This window comes from Hemicordylus capensis, chromosome 1 (assembly GCF_027244095.1).
Source record: "Hemicordylus capensis ecotype Gifberg chromosome 1, rHemCap1.1.pri, whole genome shotgun sequence".
NCBI lineage: Eukaryota > Metazoa > Chordata > Lepidosauria > Squamata > Cordylidae > Hemicordylus > Hemicordylus capensis.
Window position 1 is genome coordinate 53,194,057 of NC_069657.1, and position 12,895 is coordinate 53,206,951.

At 41.8% G+C, this 12,895-nt stretch overlaps 1 protein-coding gene across 6 annotated transcripts in view; it reads left to right on the forward strand.

Moving 5' to 3' along the window:
* SLC25A21 (solute carrier family 25 member 21) overlaps nucleotides 1-12,895 on the forward strand; it is a 467,052-nt gene that overhangs the window by 421,797 nt on the left and 32,360 nt on the right. For all 6 annotated transcript variants that reach the window (XM_053283932.1, XM_053283930.1, XM_053283931.1 and 3 more), the window contains one exon: nucleotides 2,608-2,667. In XM_053283932.1, coding sequence (XP_053139907.1) covers nucleotides 2,608-2,667 — 60 coding nt within the window. The remainder of the gene's footprint in view (nucleotides 1-2,607; nucleotides 2,668-12,895) is intronic.

Here is a 12,895-nt window from a genome sequence, read left to right on the forward strand (position 1 = left end):
AGAGTTACTACATGCTAACTAGTTCTTCTGTTTATGACTTTAGGAAGCTGTTAGTATTTTGAAGGCAAGTTTTTAAGAACAAAAGATTGTTAGATAATGTACACAGTGGTATGGAAGGCATTAAGAAATACCTAAAATTCCATGAAAAAGTTAGGTGTGACATTGCATGGGAAAATCTTGCATAAATTAGTTTAATGTGTGAAATGAAAATCTGTTTTAATACTTATTCTTCCATTTAGGTTTTATGTTTCTTGAGATTCTATCCTCAGCCTGCTTATTCTTGCCTAGCCTTATTGATTTCCTTCAGGCTACTTTGGAATAGATGGTTCAGTGATAATGTCCTGTTTTCCCTGTAATCCAGGTATCTTGGATTACCCCATTCACCAGAATTCAGATTTTTTTCTGTTATGGAATATCACAAAAATGTTGATATGTGGTGAATGAGTGAGGCCAAAATATATTTTATATATAATATATAACTATACATATATATATATATTTATATATAGTTAGGATTTAAGAACTCTTGAAAACATCTGCCAATTAATGGCACAAATATTCTGAAACATGCCATATTAAATTGCTAGCCTATATATATATATATATATATATATATATATATATATATATATATATATATATATATTCTTTTTGTATTTATAAAAATAACTTGTGAAAATGGTTAATTTCAGTCTGAGGAGTTAATTCACTGAATAAAGTGCTTGCTGTTGTAAAATTGTGCTGCTTACAAATTTTTATGATCAATAAATTTTGCAGGATGAATGATTTCCAGTTGCAATCCAAGATGTTTGCAGAAGGCAAGGTGTATTTCTGATGATCATATATAAATAACTACTATGTCTGCAGTGAAGAATGGGGAGAAAAACCAGAGAGGTGGATGAAAACAGGCCATCGTGATACTGAATAGATCAGAATCATTATTGCAGTCTCTAACCAGACAAAACACTCACAGCCATTTGAACAGATATATTTCAACAATTTGACATTAAGAAGGCCAGGACCCAAGCAATGCTGTCCTCAATATCTCTAAGGCTGAAGTTGTATGGCTCCAGCCTGCTTGCTGGGAATAATGTAAGACTAAAAATGTCACAAGGAAGAGGATGGTGTTGGGGCTGCGGACCATTCCTGTTGCTGCACCAATCAGGGTGATCCAAACCTCTGAAGCTTCTAAAGAAACCCCTTTGGGATACATTTATGTTGCAGACACAGCATAATTGTCCCTGCATGTTTCCTCTTGACATACCCCAAAGCCTGTTCTTGTTCTTGTTATATTATTCCGCTTTTCAGCAAAACAAAGCAATTTATACAGAAAAAGAATAAGATGGTTCCCTAGTCCCAAAGGGCTTACAATCTAAAAGAAACACAAGGTAGAAACCAGCATCAGTCCCTGGAGGGATACTGTGCTGGGAAAGAATAGGGCCACTTGATCTCCCCGCTGCTAAATATGAAGAGAATCTCCACTTTGAAAAGTGTCTCTTTACCCAGTTAGCAGGGATTAAGCATCTGCAGCTCCATTTAAACTGACTCAGGCATACCCCATACCCCTGTGGGCTTATTTTCAAAAGAGAGTGAAATGCTGGGACACAAATAAGATAGGAACACAGTATTTATAGAGGATGAACAAGGCACACAGACTTCCAAGGATACCATGTGTAAAATATATTAAAACTGAAAATGTGGTTTCTGTACTGTAACAAGTATTATGTACTTTATAAAGCAATAATGTCTCAACATGCTGAAAATGAGGATTGTACAAAAATTATTGCTCTCAGGGTCTGAGGTGAATCATCTGGCTGATGCTGAGGATGATGCAAATCTTCCCTTATTCCATCACACTTTGGCCTCTTCATTGAATCAAAAGGGGGAAATGCTCTATCTATCTATCTATCTATCTATCTTTGTATTAAGAATGTGTATTGCACCTCAAGGCAGCTCAGAAAACATACAGATGTTTAAATGCTGCTCTTACTATTTTACTGTATGTTCATTATGTACGTATATTTGTCAATAGCAATGTATTGTATCAGGCTTAAAGAGCATGGAAGCCATGAAATAATTATAAAACATCAGGAAAGGGCTGCTGAAAGAAAAAGATTTTCTATTGCTAAAATGTTTAAGTTGACTTTAGAGGTTAATAAGTAGGAAAAGAAAGGTTGCTGTAGCTTCTAACTGAAATGTGTAGGAAAGCTTTTCACATTTTTGTAAGGAAAATCTTGTCCTTGGAACAAGAAATTATACAAATGATAGATGATTGACTTCGGAAGAAGTTTGGAAAGTATTATTCCTTCCTTCCTGGTGGAAGGAAGCGCAGTGTCATAAATTGTGTTGAGTATTTGCACAGTTTCTGGATAGATGTATTTTTTTGTATATTGCTAATAAAAAATGTTTACAAGATCTGAGAACCAAATTTGCCTGATTCAAGTTTAACCAAAGCCATGTGTGCAGCACTAATCGCTCAACAAGGTACAACCAGATCAAATCATTCTTTTCTTTGTGTTTTGTTAGACTAATAAAGGTAAACAGTTTTCTATGATAAAATCTCTACCCTGTTCTTGAGTTTTAAATTTCATGATATTTACTTTCCAGTTTTTCACCTTTGAACAATACAAGAAATTACTAGGACATGTTTCACTGTCACCAGCATTGGTAAGTAGGAATATTTTCTTTGTATACCTTTTTCTGAATTCACTTTTGACTTTTTAGGGGGCATTGAAGTTAAATGAACAAGAGGTGCTCATTAAGGAAAATTTGAGGCTGAACCCTCAGCGGTCTTGAGCTGCCTGAGAGTAAGATGGTCAGAAAGGGTGAAGAAAGAAACAGCAGGTTTCTTTGGTACAAAGAACACCCTTTGTCTCCACTCTGACATCATGGCAGCAGAAACATCAGAACAAGCCATTAAATTGTTTCAGAAGTTGTCAGATCTACAACAATTTCTGTCTCGGGACCCTAGACCAGTGTTTCTCAACCGGCAGTCCGTGAGGAGTTGAGTGCTGTTCCGCGCCAGTCCTTGAAGAATTAAACACACACACACACCCAATTTTGAGCCAGTGGGGGCCACAGCCACTGCTGCCACCGCCGGGAGCTCTCTGGAGCTAATTTTTAAGCAGGCAGCCCTCGCTGCAGGGCTCTGCCTTCCTCCCAAGTCCCAGACAGCCGTTTCTTGCTCCCAGCCAATCTCTCCAGTCTCTCACATGATGAGAGGAGAGACTGAGAGCGAGTAACGTCACTAGTATGCAGCCATCCCGCGAAACACATACACACGAGGCAGGTAGCAGTGGGGTGAGTGAGAGGGAGTGCTTGGCTTGGCTTGTCTTGTCTTGGCTGGAGCACGGCATGCATTAACTGCGTTCTGAGTCTGACTACTACTACAGAGAAGGAAGGAAGGCAAAAGATAAGAAACAACATAAACAACAGTAAGCAACCATGCTGATCAAATGAAAAAGGAAGAGGGAGGTGAGAGGGAGATAAGAAGAATGAAAGGGGTGGGGGTGAGGGGCAGGCTGATTGTTGACGGACTCACCCAAAGGGGATGAAGATCAAATAAAATGGAATTTTCAAAAGCAAGCATGCAGGAGAGAACAAGTACAATTTGTGTGAACTGAGAAATCAAATGGGGAGAAAGGGGTGGCTGGGGTGGGCTACTGAATTACCAAAAAGGGGATGATGATAACATAAACTGGGATTTTTAAAAGCAAGCATGCAGACAGGAGAGAGAACTAGTGCAACGTGTGTGAATTGAGAAAAACAGTGAAAAAAGAGATCGTGAGAAAGACAAGAGGATGGAGTGGGGGCTGGGTGTGGCTAGGTATGAAATGGTGAATGGAGGAGAGGGAAGGAGGGAAAGAAAGATGAAGAAGAGACCCACTAAACATTTTCCCACTCATGTGTGGGTACTTAGCACTTTTTCTCCTTAAATTTATGCTTAAAAATCATTACAGTTGTAAAAACCTGGATATATATGAATGTGTGGTATGAAGGGTTAATCTCCCACCCCATTCCCTGTGGTTTACTTCTCTAATGTGGATGCCATATTTATGTGTTACGTTCAGAGGCGTAACTAGGGAAAACGGCGCCCGGGGCAAGCACTGAAATGGCGCCCCCCCCCCAACATACATATGACTGACACACAAACTAAATACTGAACTAGGACCGGGGAGACCCGAGTTCAAATCCCCATTCAGCCATGAAACTAGCTGGGTGACTCTGGGCCAGTCACTACTCTCTCAGCCTTACCTACTTCACAGGGTTATTGTGAAAGAGAAACTCAAGTATGGAGTACACCGCTCTGGGCTCCTTGGAGGAAGAGCAGAATATAAAATGTAATAATAATGATGATAATTTCTTTGCTACAGAAACAGAAAATGCATCACCTTCTCATGTTTGCATCATATATCCCTGTATGGAGTATACTTCAGAGAAGTAGAAAAACAGAGCTATAAACCTTGTAATCATCACAAAGATTGTCAGCAACAATATTAGTTAGGAAAATCAAACTCTCAGAGAACACTGTGGAAATGTTTCATTCTTATCAAGACGCAGTTCTGAAGGAATTATTATTACTCTGCTGTAATGACCATCTGCTAACATCTGCTATAAGCTTGAAGTGGATAGTTACTCTCCAAAAAATCCCGCCAATGTTCAAGCACTGGCACCCCCGCACATGAACCACAAATAGTAAACACCCCAACCCCCCCCCACTCCCAATCCAGGAACACGGAATGCCAGAAGCTGGATTTAAATAGTATGTGTAATCTGTTTCAAATGGCAAGTCTAGATAACTTTACTGGAAGAAAGTAGGGGCACTATTAAACTTTGGTTCCTATGGAACAAATAATGAACTGGGGCTTTCAATTAACTGTACTAAGGTATTGTAGGTTTGAGAGTACCAGGCCCCTGCACAGCATTAAAAATGCACTTCAGTTTGACTTTAGAAACTGTTCAAAGTAACAAACAAATGCACATCCAGCATTGTGAACTACGCATGTTTTACATTCATTATTTAAATACTTGCATTATGAAATTAAGTCTACAAATATATAGTTAGAAGTAGATGAGGCAATCTGGCTGCATCAAATCTAGTAGTTCAGTATCTGAACATCAAAGAGATCACAAACTCCTTCATGGGGTAATATATGAACAACTTTTGTTTGAGGAGTCTTCCTTAACATTTTTTATGCTTTGCTGTAGCCACAATTTCTGCTGATCCAGTTCCTTTCCTTTTAGTTCCAGATCTTCAATTTCAGCTTCAAGATATTTCAGTCTATCAGTCTCTTTTTAATTATAAACTACCCTTAGCTAGCTCGAAAGGGCGGTATAAAATTGAATTATTATTATTATTATTAATAATAATAATAATTACAGCAAGCACACAAAGGCCCATTGGCCTAGCATATGCTGTGAGCCTGCACTATGGACTAATTTCTGAAGCATGTCTGATGGTTCTACTGAAACAAGGGTAGTCCAGGAACTTTCTAGATTTGGATATGGCTATGGGGATGAAGAGTGTTTAATTCCCACCTTCTCCTGCCAGTGCTCCATACTAATTTGCAATTCTGTGCAGCTGCATTTCAGTAAAACCCAAACAAAACAGATCAATCACAGATCTTCTGCCTGATGTACAGTTTGCCCAAAGACAAGGGTTCCCAACAGAGACTGCACACTTTGGGGAGACCTTCTAAAAACCTTCACATTTCAAATGGCCCTTAACCCTGCAAAGGATTGTCAGCAACTCTGAAGAGCAGGAATGTCTTTGGTTCTTTTGCTCCAGTTTATTTTTTTTTTAATCTGATCAATCTAATCAGATGGAGCTAAAACTAGTAGTGTATTGATTTTGGGAGGGGTGGGTTGGGGCTTGTGTGATCTTTAAAGCTATGAAGAACATTTGCAACTTGGAGAAGGGTTAGAGAAGGCACATCCAGAGAAGAATTAACATGATACTTCTTTGGAAGGAAGCTGTGGCGATTCCATTGTTGATTCAGCCATCCACCTTCATTTTATTATCATGCAACAGGAGCTGAGCCTCTCACACACACCCCACCCCCACCCAGCCACGGGAGCATTCCCTTTTTGTTAAAGTTTATGTTTGAAATACAATCAGTGCAAATGGCAAGCAGTTTGTAAACAATGAGGTAGGTTATATTCAAAATATGAAGTGTTGAGGACCTAAAAGCCATTTTTAAAAGGACACTTGGAGAGAGGGCACATTCATTTCGAGAGGAATTAACTTACATTTGGAAGGAAGCTGCTGCTGTTCCGTTTTGATAATTCACAGGCTGCTGACCACCTTAATTTAGCATGCATGAGTGAGCAAACAAAGGTGAACTGACTCCAGTCCCTGGCCAGTCTTTTCCGTGGCAGCTACTCGTGAGTAGCTGTACTTACTCTTTAGCCATATGGCTTTTTTGTTTTAGAGCTTTTTTGTTTTTGTTCACTCACCCGGCCCCCCCCCCCCCCGTGGCTGAGCTCTTCCTCCGCAGCGTGAGTCCGCTTCGGAGCAGTGCCGGCAGTTCCCTCAGCTTTTGCCTCAGCTGCACTTGCTGCTCCTGGTCTCGGGGGCCTGCGGAACTCCGGCTCAGGAGCAGCAAGTTGGCCCTGTCGGAGGGGGGCTGCATCTTGATGGAGCCCCCGGCCATGCACTGCACACTACATTCTGGAGGAGCCTTCCTCCTCCAGCTGCCGGGGCTTGCTTGCACACACACTCACTCACTCGTGCGCGCCCAGGCGGCGCGCTGCACACACCCCTTTCGCTTACGATGCAGCGTTCCACGCCTCCCCAGTTAGCCCGGCACCAGGAATGAGGCTCAAACTGTGCGGGAAGGAAGCTTCCCCTGGCCACATTAGGCCAGGCAGGCAGGAGATGTTCAACCCACGTTCAATGTACCAGGAATCTCGCTCGCTTCCTCACTTTGCCCCTCCGCAGCAACACTCTCCCACCCTGCCTCGCTGCCGCCACGTGCAGAAGGAGCTGGGTCGCGGTGGCTGAGTGGCTGCATGGGGCTCCCTCGGAGCAGTGGGCAGGGCGAGAGGGAAGGCAGAGGGAGGGAGGCGAAGGCGAACAATCCCCGCCCGATCCAGCGGTGCAGAGCCACCCGGCGCCCTCCCTTTCCCCCACTTCCTGCTGCTCGCGCCGCCGCCCGCCGGGCTTCTCTATAGGCGGCTGGTGTGGACGGTTGGCTGCTCAGTCACTCGGTTGGTCTGTGTGGCGGTGGCGGCGGCCAAAAAAAAAAATTGGCGGCAAAAAAAAAAAAATTTCCCAGGAAATTTTCGGGCATTGGCAGGGGCACTTTTTGGCGCCCCCTAGCAAGTGGCGCCTGGGGCACGTGCCCCCCCTGCCCCCCCTATCGTTACGCCTATGGTTACGTTCATTACCATAACATTACTTTTTCAAGGGCTGTGTGTTTTTGTTGTTAGTGTACTGCTTGGAGGTTTTTTGGATGATGTTTGGTTCCAGACTTCCAGTATGATATGAGATTTCGTGTTTTAAGCTTCCTATCAATTACATTGATTAAGCTGGTTTTGTGGTAGCAAACATGCATTGTTCCATTTGCTAAGCAAGGTCTACCCTGTTTTGCATTTGAATCTACATGTGATCACTGTATCTTATTCCCCTTAGGGCAGGGGTGAGCAAACTTGGCCCTCCAGCAGTTGTTGAACTACAACTCCCATCGTCCCTAGCATGACTCTCTCTCTCGTAATCCTGTCTAGTTGCTCTAGGAAGCAATTAGATTTATTTAATTAGATTTATAGTTTTAATACTTAGTGTTTGCTTTTAAAAGGTTTATTTTGATTATTTTAATGCTTATAATATGATTTTAATTGTGAACAGCCCAGTTTTGAGCGGTATCGAAATTTGTCAAACAAACACACTTTCAACTTGAAACCCCTTTACTAACTTCTGGTCCAGGAAACGGCCCATGAAGAATGTACCAGTCCTTTACTCCGAAAACGTTGAGGAGCACTGCCCTAGACCTACTCTCCCTTTGAGGCACAAATATGAATCCTCGTTTGACAAGGACTGTGAGCTCTCTTTTAGCTCTGTTCAATTGTACAAATTTTACAGTTTTCCCATGAATTATATTCTCAGAAAAGACAATATAAGGCTTTGTTGAAGGAAAAATGGGGGATGCCCAAAGGGAAAGATGGCCCCAGTTAATCCAGGCCACTAAGTCCAACAATTTGGCCATGTTTTGGCGGATCATAGCGGGAAGGCTTCAGCAAGATACTGCTAAGCAATATTGTTTTGTGCTGGCTGACACCTGGGAGACATATTTTTGATCATTGTACACAGGAGAATCCACTCAGGGCTCTCTCCTGGACCCCTGTTTCTTGGACCTCCCTGTATACCCCCCAGTCACTACTGCAGAAATTAAAACGGTGGCCCAGATGAAGCCTGGAAAAGCTCCTGGAGGTGATTATATCCCCCTAGAAATGATTAAAAACAACAATGAATTGTGGGCCCCAGTGTTGGCCATGCTTTTCACCTACATTGACCGGTCTATGCAGATACCCAAAGACTGGAGCTTCACAATTATTATCCCCACATATAAAAAGGGAATACAATCAGATCCTGCCAACTATAGGCCATTTAGCTTGCTAAGTATAGTTGCCACACTATATACAAGGTGCCTTTGTTGGAACTTGTGGGATTGGCTGGGCCATGAGGACATCTTGGTTGAAGGACAGACAGGTTTTAGGGTGGGTACGTCCACTGCAGACCAATGTTTAATATTACAGCACTTGGCCGAGAAAGAAAGTTCTAAGCCCCAAGGAGCTTTTATATACTTCTTTTGTCAACTTCAAATCAGCTTTTGACTCTGTACCCTGGGACAGACTGTGGGACAAGTTGGAAGCCTGCACAATAGATTGCCAGTTGTTTGCACTAATTTGTAGGTTGTATGAAAACAACCCTCTAAGGGTATGTTGTAATCCACAGGGTCATCTGTCATGTTTAGTTTCTTCAAACAGGATAAAGCAGGACTGCATATTGGATCCTTCCCTGTTTAATTGTTACATCAGTTCAATGGTCCAAGCACTTACTGACCCTAGCTTTCACCCTCCAAGACTGGCGAACAGGCCAATTCCTGCCCTGTTATATGCAGACAATACTGCTATTCTCTATTTTTCAGTCCCCTGGTCTTTTGCCATCTATTAATCAGAGGAAAAGTTGACCATCAGTTATTCTAAAACAAAAGTCATGATCTTTACTAAGAGTCTAACTAAACATACAGTGGTCCCTCGACTTACGAACTACTCGACATCCGAAGTTTTTGACTTACGAACGACAAAAATGACTGGAAGTCGTTGCCGGTTTAGATGCGGTTTCCTCGACTTATGAATGTTTCCAGACCTCCGTGGTGTGCTTTTCGACTTACGAAAATTTCGACCTACGAACGTGCGTTCGGAACGGATTAACTTCGTAAGTCGAGGGACCACTGTATATGGCAGATAAATGGTCATGACATAGAACAGGTTAGGGTGTATAAATATTTGGGAGTTTTCTTTCAGGCCTCCTGGAGGACCCAGATTGCCAATGTCACGGAGTCTGCCCAAAGAAGTGTAACAGCAATCCTCAGATTTTTTTTTTTTTTTTCAAATGCATGGTCATTTAGTTAGAATGTTCCAGGGTAAGGTAGTTGCTCAACTCTTGTATGGATTGCAGTCCTGTTTACAAGGATTTTCACCCCCTGGAGGTGATCCAGTCAAAGCTTTTGAAAGCTATCTCCAGAGTATTATGCTGTGTATGGTACCCAGTGCTGCTCTCTGTATGGAGTTGGGGTCAGTCTCATTAGAGGCACAAGCCTGGTTAAATAAGATCAATTTCTGGCTAAAACTAACATTTTGCCCCATGAGACTGGCCCCTTTAATCCTGGTTGACCGTTTCCATTCAGGTTGGATGAGAGTTTTAGAGGAGAAACTCTGGAGTTGTGGACTCTGGAGTTGTGGACTCTCTCTCCCAGCCCTGTGGTCTCTGGACAATTCTAAGGCAAAGGAGACCATAAAACAGTATATTTGGGACATGGACTTGCAAAGGGACAGGAGTCTGGCCTCCTGTTGTTTGGAGGCTGGAGATCTTAGTAAAGATTTCTCTCCAGCAAAATAGCCTTACACTCTTGTAACATCAAAATACCGGAGATTTTTCACCTTAGCCCGGCTTATTGCACTGGCATCAGCTGTACTGGAGAGGAGATACCTCCAAATTCCTTATGGAGATTAGATTTGTCCCTGTCAGATGGGGGAGGCTGAAACAGTGGACTATGTGATATTATAATGCCAGTTTTATAGAGACATTCATTTTCTTTTAATTTAATTTAAATTAAAATTTGCTTTTAATTTTTTTAATTTAAAGAAATTTCCAGACAGGTCAGATAAATTTCATACCTGCTAATTGGGCAAAGAGGCACCTTTTACAGTGGTGATTCTCTTTATTTAGCAGGGGGAGAGTAACTGGCCCTATCCACCCCCAGCACAGCACACTGTTGCTGGTGTGTAGCTTGTTTTTTGTTTTTATAATGTGAGCCCTTTGGGGACAGGGAGCCATCTTATTTATTTATTGTTTCTCTGTGTAAACCGCCCTGAGCCATTTTTGGAAGGGCGGTATAGAAATTGAATTATTATTATTATTATTATTATTATTATTACCTCTCTTCTTCTTTCAGACTCCAACATGACAAAATTCTGCTCCATGGCCTGATCCATTAGGAGTCAGATGGTTAAATCTGTAATTTGATTCCCTGGGGAATTGTTGGCCTCTGAATATTGATTTAGTGTATCCGTAATATTGTAAATAGATGTGATGCAAGCTATAAGCTATATTGGTTTTTTAACTCTGCATTTCCCCCCTTGTTTCTGCTTGTTTTCTGGTCTCGTACTGTGATAAACTTAAACCTGAATCTTTGCAGGGAGAGTAAGAAAACCCATTCAAAATGAGCTTTTAGGGTCTCATGATATATCCCTCCTTCTTCCCTCAAGATAATGGAGGGAGATGAGCAAAGACCCATGAAGGCAGTTCATACGATCAGTAAGATGTTAGGACAAATGTCCTAGCCAGCTTCAGGAGCTATACTCCTGATCATGTGTGAGTGTGATGAGATGAGGTTTGATGTATATTTAAAGAATGTTTACTGCTGTATGGTTGTTTGGCTTTGGAAGATTATCTGGGCTAAAAGGGGTTAAAGCCCATACTAAGAGCCCAGCAGAGACTGGGGTGGGGTGGGGGAGAGAGAACAAAATATGGTCCTGTGTAACACGTGTTTAGGAGAACAGCTGTAAGAGCTGTGGAGAAAAACAATTTAAATAGCAAGATTCTTATAAAAGTTGTATATGCCTGGAGGGTATGGAAATATTCTGTAACATTCAAAACAACAGATTTGTAACAAGCAAGCCAGAAACCCTACATTTTGGTAGAGAATCAAGCTAACATCAGAACTTATAAATAATCAACTTCTATTTTATTCATCTTTCAAGAATCTGTGAGTAACTTAGTCTGTACCCACACCTACAATGCCACGTTACCTCAGCAGAAGACCTTTACATACTTAGATCCTGAGATCCTGTATTTTCATACAGACTTTAAATAGTGGCAGTAAAATAAAGGAATGTTGAGAGCAATAAAAATAATAAAATAAATACAAATAAGTGAATTAGACTCCCCCACCTCCTACTTAGTTGTTTGCTCAAACGTGATCAAAAATCGGGAGCATACACAGTTCCCAAAGCTGGGTAGGAGGCTTGTTTTCAATGGTGTGGACTGCCTTATGGGGTGAGGAAACAGGGAGAGGAGATAGGGTGGCTGGAATCTCCCTGCTCCACTGTGGTCAAGTGGAAAGTACCTCCCTTCATGCATGGAGGCAGTGGGAAATGTCCTTCTGGAAGCACCACCTGATGCCTTCTGAGGTACCACTCCAGAGAACGCCCAACTTTAGGAGAGGGTTTTCATGTTGGAAGGGGAGGACTGCCACTTGACGGAGGGGTTTAAAGCCCCAATGCATGCCTGGAGCAGCTGTTTGTGCCAGTCTGGAGGCTTATAGATTTATATAAAATGTAAAAGAGAAATTGGTCAGTGGCATGCAGCTCATTGGTCTTAAGCATTTGGCCACCCAGGAATCTATGAACTATATTGATTATGCTTCTTGAATGCGGTCACCAAAAAGCGAACTGGAAGAGTGTAGTAACAGCAAATCCTGACCATCTGGCTTATAGATTTATTGGTTAGATGAGTTTTGGGACTGGAAGTATTTCTGGAGTTTGGCTTTCTCACTGGAAGTTTTGTGACAAGCACAAAAAGTATATTTTCATTTGTCAAATAAAGCAGGAGGCTTTCCATTAGAATGTACCTAATCAGCCAACGGGAATGCATGCCTGTATGAAATGGGAGAATCTTGAAGTATCATTATTCTAGATAATGCATTCATCTGATACATTGTATTGCTGCTATTACTTGGTTTGTCTCTGGTTAATGAAGGCTCCTTCTCTCTTACCTTCTCTCCCTCTGTTTCAGTGAATTGTCATCTTTTCCAAAGCACATGAGACAATACTTCTATCCTTCAAGCTACCGTACACCTTTAAACACAGAATAGCTCTGAATGATTAATCTTACAGATGTCAAGTACTAGGAGGAAACTGTTCAAAGTATTTAAAAATAATAACACTTCTTCTCATTGAGTTGGGAAGACTGTAAGAGACTACTCATGTTATAAAGTCACGGTAAATGAGGATGGCACTGAAGAGTGCACGTGCTCTGCATGTACTGTAAATGGTGAAGCAGCAAAGAGCCCGGCCTGTTAGCCAGGGTTGTGCCCCTTAGCCCTGGCTAAATGATCATGTGTCAGGCTAAATTATTTAGCCCAGGCTAAATGATCATGCTGACACAGCAGCA